Source organism: Lampetra fluviatilis, chromosome 69, assembly GCF_964198595.1.
Source record: "Lampetra fluviatilis chromosome 69, kcLamFluv1.1, whole genome shotgun sequence".
NCBI classification, from domain to species: Eukaryota; Metazoa; Chordata; class Hyperoartia; order Petromyzontiformes; family Petromyzontidae; genus Lampetra; species Lampetra fluviatilis.
This window is the reverse complement of record NC_136343.1, coordinates 1,325,423-1,353,157: the sequence shown is the minus strand read 5'-3', so window position 1 is coordinate 1,353,157 and position 27,735 is coordinate 1,325,423. Positions and strand designations below refer to the sequence as shown.

Genomic DNA, 27,735 nt, shown 5'->3' with positions numbered 1-27,735 from the left:
CTTATGCCCGTGCATTATGCAGGATTAGCAGCATCAAAGGGAGGGGATAGGGGTAGCATTAATAAAGAGAAGGAGTGTTAATAGTATGTAGCTGCAGTAACTAAAACCACCACGTAAATAACTAAAGTATAAACTACATAGTATCATCAGTATACTAAATATACTCTACAATAAGCTGAGCTACTAACAGTAAGTAATACATTACAATTCTATGTTGCAAAAAATATATGCTTCCAGATAAACTTTATACTGCCATAGACAAACCCAACATTAGATTATATACTGTATTACTATACACCACCTGGTACATTGTAAAATTACACTGTATTATTCTACCCACCCTACTGTCTATCACACTGCTGTATATTCACTATACAATTACGATACTATTACTTTGTACATTGTATTAAACATTACAATTTTATACTATTTATTATTATTATACAAGTCTATAAAAGCATATTAAATGTTTAATATGTTTATTTAAGCATTCAGATTTACGTAGTTAGGTAGCTTACATGATTCTAACAACTCGTGTGTAAGTGTGCGTATGATTACAAGCAAACACGATGTGTGAATGTGCTGTAATTGACGCTACGCAGCGCCCCCCTGTAATGACAACAGCAAAGCACCGTGACAATAAAACTTGCAGAGAGCGCGGAGATTTTAAACTTTGATTTAAAGCTTTTGTGACTGCAGGGATTCATATTCTTGGTTCTTTCGGTAAAGTCACGTAGTAGGGAAATAATAAAATAAAAAAAATGTATTGCTTTATATTGTTATATAAAAAGTTTATTTTATATTTTTATTATTTAATACTAAAATATAAAACTATTTATTGTTTTATATTTTTATTATTTAATAATAATAAAATATATTGTTTTATATTTGTAATATTTTGTTTTATATTTTTATTTTATTATTTCCCTACTACATGACTTTACCGACATAACCAAGAATATAGCGCGGAGATCGTCGTACAAACCCTCACGCTCGCTCCACTCTTGGGTGAAGGGATGAGGCAGCACAAGGCCGTAATTATAATATTTATTGGGGGGGGACACATCCAATATTCAAATATGCTCAAAATGTCCCCCCCAATATCTATATATATAAAATCGCAAATCTGTCTGTCTGTCTGTGTGTCGCCGGACCATACGCAGTTTCATTGGACGAAATGTGAGGGATTTGCGAGACGCGATTGGTCCGTTTGGTTTTCCACGGCGGTTGCCCCTGGCAACGGGTAGCGACACATTCGCTGCGGGGTGGACGCCATTTTTAATTCCCGTTAAAAATATGCCCACGCATTAACACTCGACTCTGAGGTGAATTCATCAAAGTTTCACGTCCTCTTCACTCCCCCGCCACCCCAATGTGTGCAATTACTATTATAGGGTCGGTAGATAATAAAATTATAGCGATTAGACAGTATTATTGTAGCGCGGGGGGGGGGGGGGTAACGGCCCCGGTACCCAGCCTCAGCCGGGTGGGCAATTTAGGCGAGGCCGGAGGCTCTGCACGGTACTAGGCCTCGACACCCCACCACACTATAGGCCGTACATATTACTGCACAGCGGCCGAGGAGATCGTGGCTTGGGGGGGGGGGGGCAGGGGTAGCAGCCCATTTGTGTATATATGTAAGGTTATTAAGAAATATATTTTTCACCCGGGCAACGCCGGGTACTTCTGCTAGTCTATATATATAAAATCGCAAATCTGTCTGTCTGGCTGTGTGTCGCCGGACCATACGCAGTTTCATTGGACGAAATGTGAGGGATTTACGAGACGCAATTGGTCCGTTTGGTTTACCACGGCGGTTGCCCCTGGCAACGGGTAGCGACACATTCGCTGCGGGGTGGACGCCATTTTTAATTCCCGTTAAAAATATGAACACGCATTAACACTCGACTCTGAGGTGAATTCATCAAAGTTTCACGTCCTCTTCACTCCCCCGCCACCCCAATGTGTGCAATTACTATTATAGGGTCGGTAGATAATAAAATTATAGCGATTAGACAGTATTATTGTAGCGCGGGGGGGGGGGGGGGGGTAACGGCCCCGGTACCCACCCTCAGCCGGGTGGGCAATTTAGGCGAGGCCGGAGGCTCTGCACGGTACTAGGCCTCGACACCGCACCACACTATAGGCCGTACATATTACTGCACAGCGGCCGAGGAGATCGTGGCTGGGGGGGGGGGGGGCAGGGGTAGCAGCCCATCTGTGTATATATGTATGGTTATTAAGAAATATATTTTTCACCCGGGCAACGCCGGGTACTTCTGCTAGTATTGCTATAAAATAGATTTCTGTTTATATGATTGTGGTTATGGTTGTACTTTATTAATCCCTAATCTCTGCCATTACATACAATTAAACAAGAAAAGGTAAAAAAGAAAAAAACAGGGCAATGTAATACAATACACTATTAGACATTATTGTAAAAAATAAATAAAGAGTCCATCCTATGTGTTAGTGAATTTTCAAATTTCGATTTTGTTCTTGGGGGGGGGACCCCTAGACCCCCTGGAAGATTTGGTCCCCCCCAATGTTGACTCCATCGCTACGGCCTTGAGGCAGCATGAACCCAGGGCACACGAATCTGCAGTGAAGGTCGTTTGCAGCCTCGAGGATTCCCAGCACCCAGCAGGGGGTGTCTTGTTTTGCACTGACAACTGCGCTCTAGAAGTTTGCACTCAAAAAGACGGTGTTTGTACTTGGCCGGCACCTCCGACCGCACATTGAACAGCTTGGCGCAGCTGCAGTCTGAGGTCTCGGAGCCGCTTGACCGGCAGTCGTCGATGGTCTCCGCCCGGAGTCCCGTGGTCACGGTGTAATGCATGCATTTGTCGTATTTGTGGTCATAAAGTACTGCGCTGTTCTTTGGTTCTTTCGGTATGAAAAGTGCTGACGTGTGAGCGCCAGGGGTGGCTGGTCAAAATCCATCTCAACTAACATGTCAACGCATCTCATCCTCATACACCTCATCTCACCTCAATTCACCTCATCTCAATTCACGTCATCTTATCTCAACATATCTCATGCTAACTCACCTCTCATACATCGCCCTAAACTCACCACACCATCCTACTAACCCACCATCTTACGCACCCATCGATTTACTCACCGACCATCTCATTCACTCACTCACCATCTCACTCACATTGTGTCACTTTTACACTCATCCACTCACTGATTCAATCACCCACCATCTCACGCACCCACTCACTCTCATTTGGCTAAAACAAAATAAGCTCGTGTAGCTGCCCATATACCATTTAATAAAAAGCCACATTGTAACAAAGCGTTCAATCCTGCATTGACCACAAACCACCAACACCTGAAACCACCTTTAACTTACAAACCACAACCTTAAGAAATCACCCTAATACAGGGCAATCCATTGAGAGATACCCCACTGATTTGCGAATGAACTCCGTCTTACTCTTCCCAGCTGACTAAATGTGATTGCAGCAATGGCTACGTAATCTCGGAGCTGTGGGAAATGTTGTGTCTATACCCCTTTTTTTAATTAATGTTAAGAACAATTCAATTTTTTTTTATCTATTTTTTTTATTAAATAATGAAAACAACCCACTACTCCTCACAAGCACACCAGGAATCTATGAAACGTGGAGGGCCATTAAACAGTAAGAATTCGGGCACAGAGAGGTCAGAGACATCCTGATGGACAAAAGGTCGATGGTCTAACCTCCCAAGACATCTGGAGATGCACGGATAAGGTGCAGAGCAGAGAAAAACTGTTGCAACTCGCGTTTTCTTTAACGTTTTCCTTACCGAAAAGTAGAAACTTAACAAAAAGAATTAACCAGCAAACAATAGTGGCTTGTTATTAGATATTCCCTTATATTACTCGTATTCACCGTACATATATATTATATTGTATTGGATGTTTCTATCTACATGACCTTACCAAAAACTAAAGAATACGAATTCCAGAAAGCTTAAGTGGAAACTTAGTTACACTTAACCTCAGGACATTAAAATATAACTCAGAATAAACACCAATCCCTGAAGACAAACGCATAACTAAATTTGGCAAAGCCCTCAAAACAATGATGTAACGAGGATCATTACGAATATTCATTAAACATACACTAAATAATAACCACGATATACTAAGACCGAGGGAACTCATAAGAAATATGAAGAATAAATGTAACACAGGACCACATAAATGTATTGCAAAAATCTCCTCAGCCACCTTTGTCTCCAACGGTCCGGCACAAACAGATGGCCCAATAAATACTTAGGGGGTTAGAAAGGGTCGCGAGGGGGGGGGGGGTCTGTGCTGACATTCCGAGGGCGTCCGCTTTTTTTTGGTTTGTTGTTAATCTCGCAAGAGATGCGCAGAGAGGGGAGTCACGTTTTGAGTTTAAGCACAAGCGCACATCACGATTGAGCAGTCTGGTTCGAGTCGTGCTCAGTCTTGCAACTCGGCTTGCGACGCGGCGTGCGACGGGGCTCACAAGAGAGCTGGGGCAGATCGTGCCTCGAGGAGAGATGGGACGACAAGGGGTCGTTAGAGTGACAGCCTGAGTGCAGTCTGTTCAAGTCGTGCTCAGTCTCGCGACTCGGCTTGCGACGCAGCGTTGCGACGGGGCTCGCAAGGGAGCTGGGGCGCGTCGTGCCTCGAGAAGTGATGGAACGAGGAGGGGTCGTTCGAGTCGCAGAAGTCCGAGTTCAACCTGGGTCGATGCTGGGTTTCAGCCGTGCTCCGGCTGGCGGAGCGTCGTGAGGGAGCAAACACCGATGCCGATAGCAGGTGTCACTTCTCGCAGAACGAAGTTAAGTGTGAGTGAAGCTGGCAGCTGCACGAACAAAGGAAAGCACGGAGAAGAGAGAGTGACGAGTGACGACAAGCAATCAACCCGTAGAAGGGCGGAAATCGCCAAGCGTCGACCAAGCGAGCATCGAAAAGGACGAACAGCAGCAGAAGCACCGCCGAAGGCGAGCATCGTGCCGACTCAACAATCATCCAGCAGTGGAGAAGCCTGGAGCTGCCACCAAGAGAGAGAGAGCACCATCGAATGCGCCGTGTGTTTGATACACACACACCGATCAACACCCAGTGAGAACAGACAAGACGTCCAGCAGCGACGACGAAATCATCGCGCACCACATCGGCGAGCGTCGTTCCAACTCGTCGTCCAGCAGTGGAGAGAGAGAGAGCGCACGAGCAGAGAAACGCCCGAGCGAGGGAGCAGCACGGGCTCGCTGCGGCCACGCCCAAGCCAGAGAGAACATGGCCGCTGTTTGTATATTCCCTCCCACACCCCACAAGCTAACGACACAACTCCCGGCTCTAAGAAAAATTTAATTAATTTTACAAGGGGACAACGCACACACAACACGCACACGAATAAGACTTTCAAAAAGTTATCTTTGTGTTTCAAAAAGGGTTGCCATTTCAAGGTGGTGCGTTCAATATCAACTGATCGTGCAAAGCAGTTGCTGCCGTCGAGTTACATGAATAAGAAATGTTTGAGTCATTTATTTTCGTTAATTGCATAATCTTGCCCATGAATTTATTGACGTATACTTGCCTTTGCATACTAGAGTGTCATGTGTTTGTTTAGAATTAAAATTGCTTAACACCAAGTGTTCGAGTGCTTCTTTCCCAGTCCATGCAAAACTGTCTTATTCATAGGAACTGTTACCTGCGATGAGATATGAACTTGGAGACCTAACATAACATAACATAAAAACACTAAGATAATCAGTAAATGTTTAATCAATGATAAGCATGTTATCCTGATTGATACAACTCTGGATAAACGAAACTAAGCTTAATTATCATAACGGCTCACATTAACATAATCGCAAGCATTCGCATAAATTACTACGATTATCTCCGTGATTATCATAATTTATGCATATAATTACACACATTAACATAATTTATGCGATTTACGCGTTTTTCGGATTTTCATTAATTTTTATTATTTTTGTCAAATTTTATAATAACAACATATACAACAGAAATGACAAGACTGTAGAGGTATTCACAAATATCCCCGTACAGCCTTAGCACACTTCTGCTGAGCCACGTGCTGTTAGCGAGTTGCACCTTTGAAGGCCGGCACGGCACACGAGGAGTGAGGGTGGGTGGACAGTACCACTCTTGAACATCACCAAAGCCAAGGTCGTCCACCAACCGCCACTGGATAAGCCAACCACCCCCGACTATCCATGTCCATGGAGAGGCCCTTGAATATGTGAAGTGTTTCCCTCTTGGAACGCCTTCTTATCTTCCCCATTCTGCTGTGTGAGCATATTCCAGGGTTAATGTTATTTTTAAGTTCATGAATCGTGGGTTAAGTTCGTCTCATTTGAGCAGGAGAAGTGACAGATGTGCCGAGGTACACCACTATCGGCTGTAGCGCTTAAATTAACGACAAATCGGCATTTTCTGTCTGTAACGTGGCATTGTATCCTCGTAAAAAGCCTTTCGAAACTCTTGCCCATGATATTCTGCTCACAAGACACAGTCAGCTATAATTGTCAGAGAGTACGATGAAATGATGTCAGAGATACATCTCAGACCATTATCAAAAAGGTACATTGTGGTAACATCTCGTCCACAAATTGTTAAATAACAAGGTACGGTGGCTATGGTGATGCTGCGTATACATCAGCTACTAATCTAACACTTAACAGACTAAACCCCATTTATCATTCTGATCTTCTATTTGTATTGTATGTACCATGTAGCACCCACTAATGTGACCTCGACTTCAAATCCAATCTCACATCACTTGATGCAAAACGACATCTACATTGGGCCCTGTTCATCCATAAAAACCCTTATTGGCAAATCTGTGCTTTAATTAGCTAAATCATAAACCCCACTGTCAAACCAAAGAAACCTAAGACGCACATCTAATTGCCTGTGAACTATCCCAACAACGAGAATTGGAATGGGTGACAAGGCCTTTGCTGTTGCAGCACCAAAGTTTTGGAACAACCTTGTTTCCTCCCTTAACATCATGAATCTTCATTAAATAAATGTGCGTGTTGAAAACATCGGTTGCAATTTGTAGTTATATACTTTGTTTAATTAGTCTTTACCTAGTTTCAGTGATTTGCACACCTTTGCTATATTTTACACCCCTATCGGTTATTTGTACTGTTATTGTAACTTTCTGTCCTGCCCCTACTGCACATCTCGAAAAAGAGCTTCATAACTCATTAGATTCCTCCAGTTTAAATAAATATGCTGATTCAGATTATATGTATGTATGTTGAACTTCTTTCGCACCGTACATAGCCAACCGTGCTAATCAGAGGTGCGGGGTGAGGTCAACAAACCAAACACAAAAATCAGTTCTAAAGAAATTAGTTTTCAATGTCCGTCAGATCAAGATGCCGCTATCTCTGTTATTTGAGAATGCTTGTCTGAAGTCGCTGTTTGAACAGAGCAAAACTGACTGCAGCGATCAGAGCTTGACCGTGCGCTCACAACTCATAGCTACGTTCAGAGCAGATATCTACCACCTACAAACACTCGGAGGGTTGTGCCCGCTCCTCTTTGCCGCAGACCTGTCATCATTAGTTCATGACTTTTTCTTAACACGCCTGAATTACACTCATTGCTTATGCCTCAAAAGTACAGAATTGGCTATTCCCCACAACCTTTTGTGACCAGGACAGTGATATTTTGGAATTTACCTATTTTCAAGATATTCAGTGCTGAGTAAATTAGGAGTAACTTCTAGAACATTATATAACTTTCCAGTAATATAAATAGTATAAATACAGGGGCCTTAAGCCCACCAGTTCAGTTTAGTTCCAGCTGCCTAAGTGGATACATATCTGCATTTTTCTGAGATGGCATCAAGAGGCTGCAAGCATCCGGCAGACACATTTTGCTATGTCTGCGGCCAATTTATCAAGACGAGCGAAAAGTACTCTGGAAGGATCTGCTAAAATGTGTGAGACCTACAAGGCATGTTTCGGCATTCCTGTCGGGGATCAAGACAAACACTCGGCACCTCATTTCACCTTCAAGCAATGTAAAAAACTCAGGAAGGTAACATGTACAATTGTTGCTGAGAATTTTATATTATAGAATTTGTTCCAATTTTTTTAAATTAAGTTTTTAGTTTGAAAATGTTTTACAATTTTCAATGTTGAAAAAAATAAACATGAAAAATGTTGTCAGACTCTCTTACACATTAGTCATGGGTGAAATTTATTTTTGAAGGATGGTACAGAGGGGAAGAGAGAGCCATGAAGTTCGCTATCCCAATAATTTGGCAGGAACTCAGTGACCACTCAAGCAACTGCTACTTTTGCATGGTGGACCCTTCCAAACGTCGGGCTGGCAATAATGCACCTGCTATCACGTATCAGGACCTTCCTTCATCCATCACCCCGGTGCCACACTGCCATGAGCTCCCCGTACCCACTCCTCCAGAGAGAGAGCATCCGTCTTTAGAAGAGAGAAGCAAGTCAGAGAGCAAGGAAGACGTAGATCCAGATGAGAATTTCAGAGGTGGAGCTGAGGAGAGAAACCATACTACCCCAACCAAAAAGACCTCAACGACTTGATAAGAGATCTTGGTCTCACCAAGTCCAATGACGAGCTTTTGACGTCTAGGCTCAAGCAGTGGAACTTGTTGGATGAAAGTGTGCAAGTCGCAGATCAGAGGAAGCATCACCAACCTTTTTGCAGCTTCTTCACCCGTCAAGATGGGCTCTTCTTCTGCCACAATGTGACCAGTCTGTTCGTGGCAATCAGAATCGCCTGTAACCAGAATGAGTGGCGCCTCTTCATTGACAGCTCATCCAGGAGCCTCAAAGCTGTGCTGCTCCCTAATGGTAACAAGTACACGTCTCTTCCCCTAGCTCACTCGGTGCACCTCAAAGAGGATTACAACAGCATCAATACCTTGCTGGACGACTTGCAGTCTGATGAGTACGGCTGGGAGGTCATCGGAGACTTAAAAATGATGGCATTCCTGATGGGTCTCCAAGGAGGTTTTACCAAGTTTCCCTGCTATATTTGTCTTTGGGACAGCAGGGACAACCAAGGCGCACTACCACAGGCGGGACTGGCCAAAGCGGATCGAGTTCTCTGTGGGGAGGAACAATGTCAAGTGGGAGCCATTGGTGGACCCCAGGAAGGTGCTGATGCCAACGCTGCACATCAAATTGGGCCTTATGAAACAATTTGTCAGAGCTGGAGATAAAGAGTCGGCAGCCTTCAAGTACCTTCAAGACTTCTTCACTAAGCTGTCTGAGGCAAAGGTCAAAGCCGGTGTCTTCATCGGATCACAGATAAAGAATATCCTGGAGTGCAATGAATCCCCCAAGAAGCTCACTAGCAAGGAGGAAGCGGCTTGGAACAGCTTTGTCGCACTGATTGTTTGTCTTTCTGGGCAAACACAAGGTCAAAAACTATGTGGAGCTGGTTGAGGCTGGTGAAGAACTACGGCACAATGGGCTGTAGGATGTCCCTCAAAGCCCATATCCTTTATGCCCATCTTGATAAATTCAAGGAGAACATGGGAGTGTACTCGGAGGATCAAGGCGAGCGCTTCCACAAGGATTTACTGGATTTTGAACGCCGTTACCAAGCCCAGAGCCCCCCACACCACTAACAACTCCCGCCTGGCCAACGACCTGAACGAGTTCTACTGCAGATTTGAAAGACAATTGGACTGTCCTGAACTACCCCTTCCCACCCAAGTGCACCCCCTCTCCCCCCCCCCCCCCCACTACAGAGATGACTCTCTCAATTCAGGAGGGAGAGGTTACCAGACTTTTCAAGAGGCAGAACCCCCGCAAAGCAGCTGGGCCAGACTCTGTCTCTCCAGCGACCCTCAAGCACTGCACTGACCAGCTGTCTCCAGTGTTCACCAACATCTTCAACACCTCACTGGAGACATGCCATGTACCAGCTTGTCTCAAGTCCTCCACTATCATCCCTGTACCCAAAAAGCTAAGGCCAACAACTTAATGATTATAGACCCATCGCCCTAACCTCTGTGGTAATGAAGTATTTTGAGCGCCTGGTGCTGGCACATCTCAAAGGTATCACAGACCCTCTCCTAGACTCCCTGCAGTTTGCCTACAGAGCCAACAGGGCTGTGGACGACGCAGTTAACATGGCCCTCCACTTCACCCCACAGCACCTGGACTCCCCAGCATCCTATGCCAGGATCCTGTTTGTGGACTTCAGCTCTGCTTTCAACACCATCATCCCTGCCCTGCTTCAGGACAAGCTCTCCCAGCTGAACGTGCCCGACTCCACCTGCAGGTGGATCACAGACTTCCTGTCTGACAGGAAGCAGTGCATTAGGCTGGGAACACAAGTCTCTGACTCCCGGTCCATCAGTACCGGATCTCCTCAGGGCTGCGTCCTTTCCCCTCTGCTCTTCTCCCTGTACACCAACAGCTGCACCTCCAGTCATCTGTCCGTCAAACTTTTGAAGTTTGCGGACGACACCACCCTCATTGGGCTCATCTCTGGTGGGGATGAGTCTGACTATAGGTGGGAAGCTGACAACTTGGTGACCTGGTGTAGCTAGAACAACTTAGAGCGTAATGCTCTTAAGACAGTGGAGATGGTTGTGGACTTCAGGAAGAATACAGTCCCACTCACCCCCATCACCCTGTACGACTCCTCAGTCAACACTGTGGAGTCCTTCCGCTTCCTGGGCACTATCCTCTCCCAGGACTTTAAGTGGGAACTGAACATCAGCTCCCTCATAAAGAGAGCACAACAGAGGATGTATTTCCTACGGCAGCTGAAGAAATTCGACCTGCCAAAGACAATGATGGTGCACTTCTACACAGCCATCATTGAGTCCATCCTCACCTTCTCCATCACCATCTGGTACGCTGCTGCCACTGACAATGACAAGAGCAGACTGCAGCGTATCATCCACACTGCTGAGAAGGTGATTGGCTGCAATCTGCCTACCCTCGAGGACCTGCACACCTCGAGGACCCTGAGGCGAGCGAGGAAGATTGTGGCCGACTCCTCCCACCCTGGACACTCTCTGTTCCAGCTACTCCCCTCTGGCAGAAGGCTGCGGTTCATCAGGACGAAAACCTCACGCCACAAAAACAGTTTCTTCCCATCCACTGCTGGCCTCTTCAACAAGGCCAAGGGCTCACACTGACTTTAACAATTTATCTGCATAATGACACCTTGCCATATTTACACTATGTTATCCTATTTGTATTTCTGTATGTTTATATTGTATATTATAGCTATTTTATATTATATATTTTATTTTATTCAAAATCTTTACATACTTTAGCCCCTTAGTATTAGTTAGACTTTGTACCTTTAGTATAGTTAGACTTGTGCACGATTTATTTAAGATTTAAGATTCCTATATGTTGAATGTATGCACCTTCCTGCCAAAGTAAATTCCTTGTCTGTGCGAATTTTCATGGCGAATAAAACCCTGATTCTGATGAACATCTGGAAAATTCGCCAGCATTGCACCTCCGATAAGCATGGTTGGCTACGTACGTTGGCTATGTACGATGCGAAATAAGTTCAACAATCATACATTGCTTCACGCGAGCCTGACTCTGCTGCTGATGAGACACTGTTGCTTGCGTTGAACTAAATGCCGCTTCAATTAGGCACTCCCAAAAGGCCGTGCCTGCGAATAATGTGGTGACTAAAACGATACGTGGTGTGTATTATGTCTTTAATGTTTCTTGTGGAGATATGGGATTTGCGAAGGAGGAAGGGAGATGATGATGATGATGGCGGTGACGATAGTAATGGTGATGGTAATGATGATGGCGATGATTGTGACGAAGGTGGTAGTGGTAGTAATAATGGTGAAATGGTGATGAGGTGATGATGGTTTTCACGGTGATAGTGATGGTGGTGATGATGATGTTGGTGATGATGATTATGGTGGTTTTTGTGGTATTGATGATCATGATGATGATAATGTTGATGATGATTGTGATTATTGTGATGATGTTGGTGGTGATGGTGATTATGTTGGTTTTGGTGGTTTTGAAAGTAATCATGGTGATGGTGGATGATGATAGTGATGGTGGTGGTGATAATGCTGTTGGTGATGATGTTGATGATAGTGATGATGGGGTGATGATGGTGAATCACAGGGATTGGGAGGCGTGGTGACGCGAGCGTGCACTGCAGGTGAAGGAGCGGCCACACAGACTCTGGGGCTGCGCTGATTCCCCACTCAGATTTAATTCAAATCCCTCAAACTTCCACACCGGCGATTTGTACTGAACCAGCGACATCGCTCACGCACACCAACCTGAACCTTACTCTCCCCTTCCATGCTCACCTCACTCCTCAATTTTAAGCTCACCCTCCCATCAGCCCACCCTCCCCTAACCCTCACCTTACCTCACCCTCCCCTAACGCTCAACTTCCTTCACCCTCCGTTCCACCTTCCCCTCACTATCACTTCGCCCTCTCCTCACTATCACCCCTCTCCTCTGTTTCTTGGGTTTCTGTCTCGGTTTCTTGGGTTTCTGTCTCGATTTATTGGGTTTCTATCTGTCCTAATCCTCAGGATGCACGACTCAGATCCACGATCTTCAATGGTTCATTAAAACGCCACACCCACATCCCAGGGTAGAAAGGCTGCAAGAATCTCTGCCTAACCTCGTGGATCACCTCCATGGAGTCGGTGCGGTGAAACGCCAGGAGCCCCCCCTCCCAGTGCAGGTGAAGACCGATTCTGCGGGGGGAGGGGGCCCCCCTCACCGACAGTGCGGTCTTCACTCCACCATGAAACACTGAGAAGTTTTTGTCACATTTCTCTAAACACCAGGACGCGTTGCTCCCTCCCAGCCGCTGTGCAGCACCACTCCCTTTCCGTGGGATCGTCCCGTACACGACTCCCACCCGCCACCACTCCACGTCCCCCACGTCCACCTCCCAGTAGTGGTGGCCCGACGAGAAGCTCTCACAGCACAGGGCTTGTGCAAAGCTATTAAACCGGTGTGGGTGATAGGGGCGACCCTGGGCGCCACCGGTCAGCGTCATCGTCCTGAGATCCGAGGAGATCTGGAGGTAGTTATGAGCTGAGTTTGTGTCCAGAGTCGGTGAGCATCCGTCTGTGACAACAGCGATGACAACATCACTACAGAACACTGTCATCACCATCATCCACCATCACCACCATCAACATTACCATCACCAACCATTATCTATACCATCAACAATAACATCACAAACATACACATCACCAAGCATCCTCGTCATCAATATCATCGATGACAACAATATATACATCACCATCACCCACATCATCAACACTATGAACATCAACAACATCACTATCGCAATAAGCACCACCACTAGGACCATCACAAACAATCACCACCATCTTCATCACTATCACCAAAATAACCAAAACGACCAGCATCAACGTAACCAATATCATCATTACTACGACCATCAGCGACATCAGCAAAACCATCACAACCATCACCACCTATATTATCTCCAATGTCACCATCATTACCATCACGACCATCACTGATATCACCACGAACAACACCATCACCATTCCCATCACTCACATCACTAACAGCATAATTACGACCATCCTCATCACGACCACTATCACCATCATTATGACCATTACCAGCATAAGGAACTCATTTGAGGTTGAAACTGCCTCGCAGAGGCCCAGAACTGAATCAGGTATCACCTGCCACTGATGTTAGCCATGGCGGGTAATCAAACCCAGGTAACTGGGTTCGTAGTGCAACGTGGTAACCACTATGCCACCGCTCCCCCATGCACAAATGCACAGACACATTCACAGGCACACACTGCATCTCAACATCACAATTACCTCTGGCTCGTAATGCTGATTATTTACCCAAGAACACCACACTGAGTCTCAGTGTTGTTCAATAGGGTCCTGCAATGGGATGTGAACAAAGACAAAGATCCCCTGTGTAGCCTTCACAGACAATTTGGACAAGTGCTGTCCGTGAGAGTCTATGAAGGCTGGCATGGCACACGAGGTGAATGGCCAGCACCACGCCCATCCACCTTGGTCTCCTAGTGGCGAGTTTGTTTACACACCGCATCAGGTTCCAGGATGTAAACAAAGACATCCCCCGTGTAGCCTTTACAGACTGGGGGTAAATAAGCACCGTTGAAGGCTGGCACGACACACGAAGGGGTGGGTGGCCAGCACTACGCCTGGCGGCCTTTGTCTCCCTAGTGGTGATGTTAATAAAATACCATGTAATTATTTGAGTCTGAGTCGACCTCGTGCACACACATGGGGATAATTTATTGTCAAGATGGCCCCATCACCCATGATTCACACTGAATAACTCACACAGGAGTTTGACTCCAGTTGTCTCCAGGACTTTCAGTGAGGCAATGTCCTCTTGGGTGGGAGCTGAGGGTGGATCTGCTGTAACCCTCCCTGTCCTGTGAAAGCAGAACAGACATGGCTACTGTCTCACGCAGAGCATCGTCACTCACAGGATCATCACAGCTCCATCTCACAGGCACTCATTAAACAAAGCATAATCACTCATCTCACAATTACAGAATCACCACACAGAATTACTATTACCACACACAGCATAACCACGCACGGTATCAAAACACAGCTTCATCACACATAGCATAATCACACAGCATTACCACACAGCATTACCACACACAGCATCATTACACACAGCCTCATTACACAACATCATCACCACACAGCATCATCACACAGCTTCACCACACAGCCTCATCACACAGCATCACCACACAGAGCTTCACCACATACGGCACCATCACACAGCATTCACTACACACAACATCCCCACACAGCCAATGTCTCACTGCCCGCACCCCACAATCAGTCCCATGTTGTCGTGTGTCGAGTCGTGAGTGATAGTCGTCTTTACCTGCAAGTCTCCTCCAGGTGCCCCTATGGGAGAAAGAGATATGCGTTACTGTGACTCTACCTCCAATCCCTTGTGATCAGTGGAGTTCCCACTGCAACACCGTGGGTGGAATGTAAACTCCAAAGTATTTGCTTATGACCCCATGATCACCAACACTGACTTACGGGGCAAATATTTCAGTGAGACCAGTTGAAAGTCAACTATAAACTACTATCTTCTTGGTTCTTTCGTAAAGTCACGTAGAAGGAAAATAATAAAAATAAAACATAATAAAATGATTCTCACGACGTTTCTGCCACAACGCAAGCAGCCGTCTTTAGGTGGAGAACAGGTCTGTCGAGAGAAGAGTCTGAATGGCACGCCCCAGGCGTGGAGCGACTATTTATGCTGGGATGGAGGGGCGAAGAGCGTCTTGACAAAATAATTTGCGTATCAAGAGGAATTCGTTTAGCATTAGAAGAAGTTACAGCAGTAGAGGTTAGTGTAAATGCGATTGGTATTACCTTAGAGTCGCGGCATCTCTTCAGAAAGGTGAGAGACTCGATTAGCTGAGCCTTCTTATACCGGAGCTTGTTGAAGCATTTTAAAGTTTTGTGGAAACCCACCCCGTAGTGGAGGTTAAATTTCGATTTAAAGCTTTCGTGACTGCAGGGATGTATCTTCTTGTTTCTTTCGGTAAAGTCACGTAGAAGGAAATGCGATTGGTATTACCAATCGCATTTACACTAACCTCTGCTGATGTAAAGTCTTCTAATGCTAAACGAATTCCTCTTGATATGCAAATTTTTTTGTCAAGACGCTCTTCGCCCCTCCATCCCATCATAAATAGTCGCTCCAAGCCTGGGGCGTGCCATTCAGACTCTGTCTCTCGACAGACCTGTTCTCCACCTAAAGACGGCTGCTTGCGTTGTGACCGAAACGTCGTGAGAATTATTTAATTTATGTTTTATTTTTATTATTTTATTATTTTCCTTCTACGTGACTTTACCGAAAGAACCAAGAAGATGAATCCCTGCAGTCACGAAAGCTTTAAATCGAAATATAAACTACTATTTAAAAAATTTACATGTAAGGCCCACTGAGCGATAGAGCTCTTCAGAAGCGACCTGGCCACAAATGATAGCTCACGAAGTGGTTCATCACGTGGGAATTTATAGCAGCTCAATACTCTAAACGCACGTGTGAAAAACTGGAGGACCCAGGGAAAAATCTATGAGACCATGGAAAGAGACATGAAAACTCCAATGTATAAGGTCGTCAGTGTTGGGATCAAATTCCCGACCTTCGGTATACCAGGCGAGATAGTTAACATCTTGCCACCCCTATGAGGACCAACACTGATTTGTAGGGCAACTATTTCAGAGTGAGACCAGTTGATATTAATCAGTGTTGAGATTAATTTCTGTCGTCAATGCACACGTGGCAGGTCTTACAGAAGTGGTGGTGAATACACAAGAATGTCATTAATACGCGTATGAGACCTCGTATTTATTTTAGCTTCCATAATAGAAACATTGAAGGTAGCGCATCCAAGAGGAGGTACACAAAGTAGGAAGCAGAGATGACATCGGCTCGTGAGCAGGCGCTGGTGGATTGTTGCATCGCGGCATCAAGAGATGTGGCAACTGCTTGGGGAGGCCTTCATCCATCAGTGGATAGATCATGGCTGATGATAATCATGATTACCGTGTACATTGTTATTGCTGTTATTGTAAGGTTTATTTAAAAATGCAATTCCAATAACATTTAGTTTATAATCACAATGAAACAAACTTAATGGGAATCGGTTAAAGAATAGGAGATATAATTCATTTAACTGAGAAAATATGAGCTGGGCTTCCAAATGGCAGTCACTGGAGCTGTGATGCGAATCAATGAGTGGAGCTGTGTTCACAAGCCCAGTGGAAGCGATCTCTCATTCAGGAGCTTCCCTCTGCTGCTGCTGCTGCTGGTGAGAGGGCTCTGTGCCAATAGCGACACTGGAGACTCATCGCTCACCTGCAGGAACGCGAGCGAGTCCCTCTCCTGCGCTAGGGCCTGCAGGCGAGTGGCTGCTGCCTGGAGCTCGCTGATCTCGCGCTGGTAGCGAGCGATCTCCTTCTCGATCTGGGACAGGAGCTTGCGCCCTTTCTTCTCCACTTGCTCTAAAGCCGCCTTCTCCTCCACATCCCACGCTGCTCTCGCGCGGATGAATCTGACCGAGATTGAGGCCTTTTCAACTGTCATGGATCCCTGCAAAGAGAAATATATGCCATCTCTGTTCATTAAATTCTGGTCCTCTGTGAAATGACATTCAGGTCGGTGTGAGCTGAGTACAACTGTGAACGTGTCCAGACAGTGATATGAGTCTGCAGCACTGAGGCCTCCTTCTACTTCTGCCTCTGATAACGCCACTGTGCATTTTCAGTACAACACGATTCGCCTTAACTGGCGGGGGCTGTTTGACAATGACATAATAAAATACCATCATGAGTACATTTAGCTTCCGTGGCATTCTCATTGTGCAAGGCTATCAGGACTATGCTTTGTTTACCTTCGCATGAAGCAAAGGGAAGTCTGTAATTAGCCTTCAGCATGTAGAGCCTGAATGAAATGGGAAGCTAGGCCAATTCCTCTTTAAATGGATGTATTGTGAGAGAAAAACCACATATGTATGGATGAAGAGAGGGGATCATGAAACCACTTGCTATACAGCCACCTGGCCACCCTAAATCCTGATTGGTTTCAGAAAGATGGTGTACAACAGCCTTTCCCACCTGATGACGGATGCTTGTGTTGCGCCCGAAACTTCGTGATTTATTTTATTTTATACCTACGTGGCTTTACCGAAATAACCAAAGAGTATAGTCTGTGTGTGATCCACCAACTCTGCTACCAGATAATTGGATAAGAGGTACATACCACCTCATCTGACCACTATAGTTCGCAGTCGTTGATGTGGTAAACTGTAAGGGGATATGGGAATCTTGAATTTCCACCACTGATTGTGTTTCTCAGCGGAGATGAGAACCACAACTTTTCTCATCCTGATTATTGAGGTGTATTAATCAGTTTGTCTTTAGTCCCACAATGTGTTTAGAGCAAATGGAAGTCCACGTGAATGAATGGAGTTGTCCTCCATCACAAACCCTACCCCGGACTTGGTACCTGCACGACCTTGCGAGCGGCCTCCATCCGCCTCACGGACTCCTCCGCCTCCTTCCTCTTCTCCTCCACCGCCTGCGTCTCCTCTCCCACTTGTTTCTGTGAGAGACGTCACCAGGGGAGACTCCACTCACTCTCTGAGCGTCCTCTCTCACCCCAACTCCACGTAAATCCCTCCACAGTGACGGGAGCAGTAGCTCCGGTGCAGCGATGGAGGCTGGGGGAGCAAGCGCTGCAGGGAACTAATTTCACGAGGAGCTCAAATGTGCGCAGGGCTTCCTAAGTTGTGGGTGGAGCTACCTAAGAAGTGGACAGAGCTACCTAAGCAGTGGGTGGGGCTACCTGAGCAGTGGGCATGGCTACCTGAGCAGTGGGCAGGGCTACTGGAGTAGTGGGCGGGGCTACCTGAGTAATGAGCAGGGATATCAGAGTGGTGGGTGGGGCTACCCGAGTGGGGGGTGGGGCTAGACGAGTAGTGGGCGGGGCTATCCGAGTCGTGGGCGGCGCTATCTGAGAAGTGGGTGGACAAGGCACCAGAATGGTGAGATGTTATCTGCCTTGCCTGCGAAATAGGAGGTCGTGGGTTCGAACCCGACCCTGATGCTTGTGTAGTGTCGTAGAACGACACTACTGTATTGGCTCGGTGTGGGGGCTGTGTGATGCCGCCGCCACGAAGCCGCTCGGCGGGCGCCCCCATCTACGACCTCGCCACCACCAAGCGATGGGGCCAACCCCACTTCGCCCTCACCACCTCCCACATAAACACACCCTCACGCATTTCCCCCCCCCCCCCCATAGAGCTCCGAGGAGAGGTCACCTGGCTGGCCGGTTTTTACCCGAAAGCCCTCATAGGGACAATCTTCACGGTTTCCTGCGGCCAGGGAATTGGGCGGCCTCCCCCGATGCTGGTTCGCACTGCGGCGCTGTGACCAGGTTGAGATTGTATGGTCACGGCGAGGGCTGTCCAGCCACCACGGTTAAAACGCACCCTCCCCCACACACACGTATCAACAAGGCCGGCAGGGGGGCCACAGCCATGAACTAAGGGGAAGCCAGAGGGGGGGGGCAGCTGATTGGCGTGGCGGAGTGCTCAGGAACCACCGGCGCGAAGCAGCCCACAGCGAGGCTTTGTTACGGAAACCGCGGCTGATTGGCATAACAAAGGCGCCCGCAAGCCACCGCGCCGGCGTGCGCCCACACGTTACGAGCGCACCGATGTGCGCTCGTAACGTGGGTATTCGGTGTTGAGACGAGTGCTGCGTGGGGCTGTGTAAAGAGGGAGTGTGAACGGGTGCGGTGCGGTGTGTGCGTATGCTCGCGGCGTGTGTAATCAGTGCTCCAAAGGTGTGCGATCGTAACGTGGGTATTCGGTGTTGAGACGAATGCTGCGTGGGGCTGTGTAAAGAGGGAGTGTGTACGTACGCCCGCAGCGTGTAAGTGCTGTGCGGGGCTGCGTGAGGGGAGGCATTGCGTTTCATTGAAGGAGAAGCAACGCCGTGTTAACGGGCATACAGAAGCCGGTGACGAGCCATGCCCTTCACGCAAACCCGAGGAGCGGGGACCCAGGGAGGGGAACCATCAGACGATAGTCCTTGCCCCGTAATCGATGAGCCCAGCGGTAGCCGGGGCGGTTTGCACAGCAGCGAGGGGTCGGGGAGTGGCGAGACCCCTGCAGTCGGGATACAGCCGGGAGAGATCTCGGGGGCCAGCGACCCTCACAGCTGTCGGCAGGTGTCACGGGGGTCGTGTTGGGCCGTGACACTCTGCGTGAACCCAACAGGACACGTGACCGGATAAAGGGGGGCCAGGGGCCTCAGGGGGGAATGTGGCCTGGGGCGGAGCCGGCTACGCCAGAGTGGTTATAAGCGGGGCGTGGACGGAGAGCTGTGCTGTTCTGGGCTGTTCTGCTGGGTCATCTCTGGGATGAAGATCTCCGGTAGCCGCGAGTGGACCAGGCAGCATGTTGGACTGTCCTAGTCCAGTGATGTAGTATCCCCGTGTGTTGGTTAAGTTAGGAAAGGTGGCTACCACCTTAAGTCGTTATGTTAAGTGTTAATTGTTACGTTACCTAATAAATAGTGTTGCCTCCAAAGTTCCAGTGTGCGCCTGAATTTAACCCACTACACCTGTGTAGAGAGGTTCCGACGGACATACTCGGAGACGGAGGTAAGTTAAGGGCTTTCGCCAGGGTTTATTAAAGCTCATCAATATTACACAGGGTACACAACTCCCAGGGGCTAGGGGTCCTACTCTGAGTCTGGGTCCCTGCCAGCTAGCTCCGGTCTCTCTCTCTCGTGTCGGATCGTGGACTCTGCCGACTCCACCGACCAAAGAGAGAAGCACCTCTACGGCTACCACCGGCTTCTCCCCAGACTCCCTATTCGATCCCTCTCTCTACCCCTGGTTCCCTCTTTACCCTGCTTACTCTACTCGTTCCCACAGTGACCCCGCTTACGTCACGGGGTATCCCTTAAGTACCCTAGGAGACGGGACGTCATCGCACTGAACGGTACACCTGACGTCACGTCCCCATTTTACTCCTCTACATTACCCCCCCCCCCTGTGAAAAAAATAATGCAGCCGACTCGGCTGTAAATGATATAAAAGTAGAGAAGTCCCAGAACCACAAACCAACATATTCACAACCAACCGACAACATCCAGGCAGCATGACAACAATCAATCAAATTTCAAAACCTTGAAACTCTTATCACGCGCTGCCATCAATACAAAGGCGGAATCGCGATGGCCCAGACAATACACACCAACAAACAACAATTGAGAAGCCCAGACAAACCACACCAAAACCGACAATTGGGCAGTCTAGACAAAACACGCCAACATAACACAATTTGGCGATGAGGGCTGGAGGCCGCCGGCAGCGGTCCCACAGGCCGTCAACAGAGCGCACGCCTCCCCATGTGGCACGAATCGCCAGGGCAGGCACCGCGCCAGCTGGTGACAGGCCCCGGGAGAGCTGCAGCAGCCCAGCAGCCCAACGCTGCTCCTGCCAGGCACGCGCCGGCCCGAGTGGCGGCTCCTGCTGCCCATCCCGTGGCGAGATGCAGAGCCGCTGCGTCGGCATGGCAACACCCAGGCACCATGAGGTGCGGGGCCGCGGCGTTGCCGGCGGCCCCCACCACGATCGCGGCAAAATAGCAACCTGGTGCGGCGTCGCTGGCGGCAAAACCTGCATGCACAGCGAGGTGCGGTGCCCCGGCGTGACCCTCGGCCCACCCCGCGGCCGCGGCGACGTGTGGAGCCGCGGTGGCGGGCGCGCCAAATCCCGCAGGCACGGCGACGCGTGGAACTGCGTCAACTTCCACGCGCGGCGTCGTGCGGAGCTGCGGCAGCGATGCACGGGGCCGCGGCGACACCCGCAGCGCACCCCGCCTGCACGGCGATGCCCGGAACCACGGCAGCACCCTCGGCAACTCCCGTGGTGCGGCGAGGTGCGGAGCCCTGGACTCTGGGGCTCCCCCGGCGGGTGCAGCATGGTGTGGAGCTGTGGCGTCGCCGACGGCAGCCCCCGCGCACGTGGCGTGCTGCGAAGTCGCGGCGGCACCCGCGGTGGAGAACGGCGTCGCGGTCGCCATGGCAGCCATGGCGCCGACGTGCGGCGTCGCATGAACATTGGCCGCCGCCTGTCGCGTCGTAGCCAAAATGGCGACCGCCTGAGGCGCCCAACCAACATGGCCGCCGGTGGCAACGTCGCAGGCAAAATGGCGGCCAGCTGGGGCGTCGCAGCCAAGATGGCGGCCGCCTCTCGCGGCGTCCCGGCGGTTGACAGTTGCTCCCGTCCCGAGTGCGGGCCGGGTGCATCCAACTTCGCCTCCGCGATGTCGAGACAGGCGCAGAGCTGCGCCATCGCCTGCAGGAGCTGCTTCAGCAGGTCTGCGGGGGCGCTCCCCGTCTCCGGCGGCGGCGGCGAGCTGGCACCCCCGCCCGTCGTCTTGCCGGGGCCTGTCACCGGAGCCCCGGATGCCGTGGTCACTGCCAAAGCCTCCTCCCCACAATCTTCATCCTCCGATCGTCCCGTCGCTGGGTTCTTGCGCTCCGCTCCCGATGTAAACATGGTAGCGCAGTGCAGATACTCTGACACCAGTTGTAGAGAAGTTCCGACGGACGTACTCGGAGACGGAGGTAAGTTAAGGGCTTTCGCCAGGGTTTATTAAAGCTTATCAATATTACACAGGGTACACAACTCCCAGGGGCTAGGGGTCCTACTCTGAGTCTGGGTCCCTGCCGGCTAGCTCCGGTCTCTCTCTCTCGTGTCTGATCGTGGACTCTGCCGACTCCACTGATCGGAGAGAGAAGCACCTCTACGGCTACCAACGGCTTCTCCCCAGACTCCCTATTCGATCCCTCTCTCTACCCCTGGTTCCCTCTTCACCCTGTTTACTTTACCCGTTCCCACAGTGACCCCGCTTACGTCACGGGGTATCCCTTAAGTAGCCTAGGAGACGTGACGTCATCGCACTGAACGGCACATCTGACGTCACGTCCCCATTTTACTCCTCTACACCTGTATACAGTCGACCCTTCCACCTCGTGGGGGTTAGGGGCGCAGGCCCCCCATGATCTAAAAAAAACGCGTAAAATGTTTTGGTCCCCTTGGTCCCCTTGGTGAGCGAAGCGGTACAAAAATATACGAGAAACGCGAGATATAAATATCACTGCGAGGTCACTGCCGTAAACACGCTTGGTGTCCTCCAAACCAGCGCATAGAACCGCAGTTCTTTTTGCAAACTAAATTTTAAAAAAATGTAACTTAAAACAAATTGTGTATATTTATGATCTGTGAGTCCCGCGCGTGACGTCACTCCAAATGAGGCCAACCCCCCTCATTAATATTCATGAACAGGTGGGGTCATCCACATGGACTCCCCCCACCTCATAAATAATCATGAACGGGTGACGTCACTCCACATGCCGCACCCCTCCCCAATAACCATTAGCGGGTTACGTCACTCCACATGGGCAACCTCCCCCCCTGCCCTCATTAATAATCATGAGCTGAACAATTTTTCTATTGAATATTTCAGATTTACTGCAATATACACCCGTCCTTGTATGTGTAACAGGTTCCGGAGACACTTGTAGAGGTAACTTCTTTATTACAATACAACACTCCAACAGTCCAACAGTCCTGATACTCTGTTACAGCCTAGGTACACAGCCTAGCTACACAGCCTAGATACTCTACTCTGGCTACGCTCCGGAACTCGCCCTCACAAGGTCGTAGAGTCGGGAGTTCCAGAGTCCCAGCGCTGGCTCTCACAGCATCCCCGGGTCTTCAGATGGCTGGTCGTGGGTCTTGGGTCTTGAGTTACAACTGGGCCCCGATCGTCCAGGGAGCTCTCCTTTTATGCCTGGTACAACGAGGGGTGGGGCCGTGTGCGCCCCCAGATATCCCACAGAGCACACACAGCCCCCCCCTTTGGCGGCGCCAAGGGGATTAAGCGTCTGGACCCCCTGGGAACTCAACGCCTGGCGCCCAGAGGCTTAAGCGTCTGGACCCACCTGGGAACCCAGAGCCCCCAGCAGCCCCTCCCTTCTTATGTCACTACATTACCCCCCTCTACGTAGCCTCCAGCCGACCCGGCTGTCAAAAAAAAATACAATTGTACAAGAAATTATTTGTTAACCATCAGAATGAGTGTGTGACAAATCAAGAAAAAAAAATGAGAAGAAAGCGCCTCTCCCCCTCCTGTGGTCACCGATGCAGAACAACACTGTATAAACACATATATGCAGGATGAACGCACGCCCCAATCGCCCACTATACATGATGGAAAAGTGAGTGGCGTCGCGTTGGGACGAGAGTTCGTGGGCGGGGGTCATGAAAATCGTTTGAGTTTTGAGCGAGTCCGAGTGGCAGGTCCATCGGTCGCGACGGAGGCAGGAGGGGACCGACGACCCGCTCAGCTGAACGCGAAGGCCCGATCACAGCACCCCCCATGAACGCGTCGTAATCAAGGGGTTTACGAAACCGGAGGGGAACTAACATCTGAGAGCCAGGAGGAATGTGAATTGTGCACGCCGCCAACGCCTGCACCGTCGTAGATGCGGAGTGCAACCGAGTGGGTGTGGGTAGGAAGGCCATGCGTCGGCCGGAGGGGAGCTCAATACACCCTTTGTTAATGAGAATTTTAATGGGCATCTTCCCCAAGAAATCTGTTCCGAGGAGGCACGGAACGGCGAGGGTTGATGAGACCAAAATGGGCCCAACTAATTGGACGTCAGCAATGCGGATCTGAGCATTGATCCGTCCGGTGATGCCCAACGAACCCCCATTTGCGGCATAGCATGGCACATCAACTGGCTGCAAGGGACGGCATATATCGGGCAAAATGTTATAAATTATGTCTGAAATGATGGTCGCCGACGCACCCGTATCGATCAACATACGAACATCAACGCCCTCGATGGAACCCACTACGGCAGAGGACCCTGCCGCAGCGGCAACGACCCTATGGGCCAACTCGGACCATTGACCCGGTCCGAGCGCCCGGTTGTTCAATGATGGGCCCGAATCCCCCTCCTCAGAAGCATGACCCCCCTGTGTGGTGTGAGGGTGCGTGCTTGTTGTAAGTGGGGGCCGAGAGTGCGAGGTGTCGTGACTCGCCTGGGTATGCCGAGGATACGGTGGTGGCCGAGGCGCCGGAGGTCCTGAAGTCCGGCGTCGGGGGACCCGGCAGCCGGACGCCACATGGCCCCGAAGGCCACAGTTGTGGCAGACGATGGACGCTCCGTCCTGGCGCGAGGTTGGCCGGTCCCGCTGGTGGTGATCTCGCTGGGATCGCCAGTTGGACGATCCGCGATTTTCTGTTGCTGCGAAGGCCTGATGAGGCCCCGAATGCACGTCATAGGCTTGTGCATCAGGTGGGCCTGCGCAGGCGGCGATGGTCGTGTCCTCATCGCAATGTAGGTGTGCTTGGATGCACCTGGCAGCACGTAGCGACGTGAAGTCGTCGTCGTCGTCGGCTGTCGGCATGGCAACTCGAAGCTGGCGGGCCAAGCTCATGAGCTTCTGCAGCACGAGTGACTCCACAGCGTCTTCATCCATGCGAGGGTAGGCAACCTTTGCCATGGCCAGCAGCGCGCTGCGGTACCCCATCGCCGACTCGGAGGCCTTCTTCCTCCTCGCATCGAAGCGGTGACGTGCTTCGGATGGGGGTCCATAAATCAGCCGCATCTGATGAAGGGCATCCGTGAGCGTGGCACGTTTTGCGCGTGGCACAGTAAGGAGTGCTGCGAGGGAGTCGTCGTCGAGCATGGCCGGGAGGCCTTGGAGCGCTTCATACTCCGACCAGCCGGACGTCTCTATAAGAGAGACGAACCGGCGTTCGAACGCTGCCCACTCACCCCCCTCTGAAGAAAATGCCTTGAGTGCCGGCAGGCGTTGCTGGACGTGAGCCAAGCTTTCGTTGCCTGGCAACCCGGCTGAAGCTGGCTTCGCGTTCGCAGCGCTGTCACCCGGCGGTGAGGGACGCAGCGCTGATGACGCGGCGTCATCGGGTTGGCCCACGCTGGGCCCGGAAGTGACGTCGCTCCCAGCGGCCACTGCTCCCCCCGCAGAAGTGACGACACACCCGGATGTATTTGCGGCGGGAACGGCCGCCATCTTTGTGTGGGAGCCGGCGGGATGGTGCGGCCGCTGCGCCTCCTCTCTCCCTGCTGTCTCCGCCTGTGAGCGACGCATGTCGTCCAGGATGGAGACGGTGGCGTGGAGCAGCTCGGTGAGGCGAAGCAGCGTTTCCTCCATTGCTGCTCCCGACGCTGGAGGAAGATCGGCAGGTATGGTGGACGACTGCTGAGCCGGCGGTGCAGCGTCGCTGTCGGCCCGAGTTGGCTGCCCCGTCGCCGCTTGCTCCTCAACATCGCCGTCAGGACTGAAGGTACGTGGCTTACTTCTTGTCTCCATTGCCACTTCTGACGCCAAATGTAACAGGTTCCGGAGACACTTGTAGAGGTAACTTCTTTATTACAATACAACACTCCAACAGTCCAACAGTCCTGATACTCTGTTACAGCCTAGGTACACAGCCTAGCTACACAGCCTAGATACTCTACTCTGGCTACGCTCCGGAACTCGCCCTCACAAGGTCGTAGAGTCGGGAGTTCCAGAGTCCCAGCGCTGGCTCTCACAGCATCCCCGGGTCTTCAGATGGCTGGTCGTGGGTCTTGGGTCTTGAGTTACAACTGGGCCCCGATCGTCCAGGGAGCTCTCCTTTTATGCCTGGTACAACGAGGGGTGGGGCCGTGTGCGCCCCCAGATATCCCACAGAGCACACACAGCCCCCCCCTTTGGCGGCGCCAAGGGGATTAAGCGTCTGGACCCCCTGGGAACTCAACGCCTGGCGCCCAGAGGCTTAAGCGTCTGGACCCACCTGGGAACCCAGAGCCCCCAGCAGCCCCTCCCTTCTTATGTCACTACATATGGACAAACAAGCTAGTTAAAATATAAAATATATTAATATTATACAATACTGTACATATAATTTATGCATTTATGAGTTACTAAACTTTTTGGGTGTCATCTGCTGGCCTTCGCGTGTCGTCTGCGCCTTTCACAAAACTCCCCAAAACTCCCAAAAAATGCCCATTTCATTTCTTATGCCGACCCCGCCATATATTGAAACCGCCATGGGGAAAGTCGCGATGCAGAAGGGTCGACTGTACTATGAATCTACCCTTCAAAACACTAATTAAAAAAATAAATTGACGGGCATGTAAAATATTAAATCCACTTTCAAATGAGTCTGAGCCACTCGCTGTGGTTTCGTTATAATAAGATGTTGCTGTTGAGAGCCAATGACAGAGTTCATCAGCTGATGCTACGGTATCGTGGGTACTACTCGGTGACCGTGAGTACCTCTTCCTCACCTTTCGTTTGTCATGCTCCAACTCCAGAGTGACGAGCTCGTGGCCTCGATGATCCACAGTGATGGTGCAGTCCCTGCAGACGAGGCGTCCGTCGTTAACGCAGTAGAAGCGGTATTCGTCTCCATGCTCTGCGCACCGTCGATTCTCCAGGTTCACACCAGGTGACACCAGGACATGGTCACTAAACTTTGCCAACTGCTGGTGGGGCGCGACGTGGCTCATACAGAACGACGAATCACACTTGAGGCAAGTCTTCACTGCGGGCTTCCTGCAATGATCGCAGCAAACAGCAGAAGCAGCAGCATCGGCAGCCATGGGCTCAGCCACTCGCAGCTGCTCGATGAGGTTGGTGAGCGTCACGTTCTTGTTCAGCTTGGGCCTCCGAGGGAAGGTCACTCGGCACTGCGGGCAGGACAAGGACTCTGCCGCATCCCAGGCGCCCTCCACGCACTTGAGGCAGAACGAGTGGCCGCAGCTGAGCGTGCAGGGGCAGCGGAAGGCGTCCAGGCAGATGGGGCAGGTCAACTCCCCTGGAGCCTCGCTACCACTGGGAACTGCACTCGCCATGGCCCAGTGGCTTCACTCAGAGACGGGCACTGGATGGAGCTCAGGCAGTCGCTGTCTGTAGCTCAGGCAGTCGCTGGCTGCAGCTCAGGCAGTTTCTGGATGTAGCTCAGGCAGTCTCTGTCTGTAGCTCAGGCATTCGCTGGCTGTAGCTCAGGCAGTCTTTCTGTAGCACAGTCTCTGGCAGTAGCTCAGACAGCTTCTTGCTGTAGCTCACGCTATCTCTGCCTGTAGC

The 27,735-nt window shown here is 50.1% G+C and overlaps 1 protein-coding gene across 1 annotated transcript; it reads right to left on the bottom strand.

The window, feature by feature from the left end:
* Nucleotides 1-12,541: 12,541 nt before the first annotated feature.
* On the bottom strand, nt 12,542-27,503 carry LOC144952699 (E3 ubiquitin/ISG15 ligase TRIM25-like). Its single transcript, XM_078883178.1, has 6 exons — nt 26,937-27,503; nt 18,052-18,147; nt 16,903-17,136; nt 14,905-14,927; nt 14,337-14,431; nt 12,542-13,092 (listed from the first exon to the last, which is right to left on the bottom strand). Exons 1-6 carry the CDS (start codon nt 27,501-27,503, stop codon nt 12,542-12,544), a joined length of 1,566 nt encoding a protein of 521 aa, XP_078739304.1.
* Nucleotides 27,504-27,735: the final 232 nt, after the last annotated feature.

Bases quoted from the DNA above. Each gene is read 5' to 3' on its own strand.
- LOC144952699 (XM_078883178.1), bottom strand. From the start codon at position 27,503: ATGGCGAGTGCAGTTCCCAGTGGTAGCGAGGCTCCAGGGGAGTTGACC. The intron at 18,148-26,936 runs GTGAGGAAGAGG...CGTCTCTCACAG, and splicing joins TGGAGCATGACAAACGAAAG to AAACAAGTGGGAGAGGAGAC. The intron at 17,137-18,051 runs GTACCAAGTCCG...TTCTCTTTGCAG, and splicing joins CCGCTCGCAAGGTCGTGCAG to GGATCCATGACAGTTGAAAA.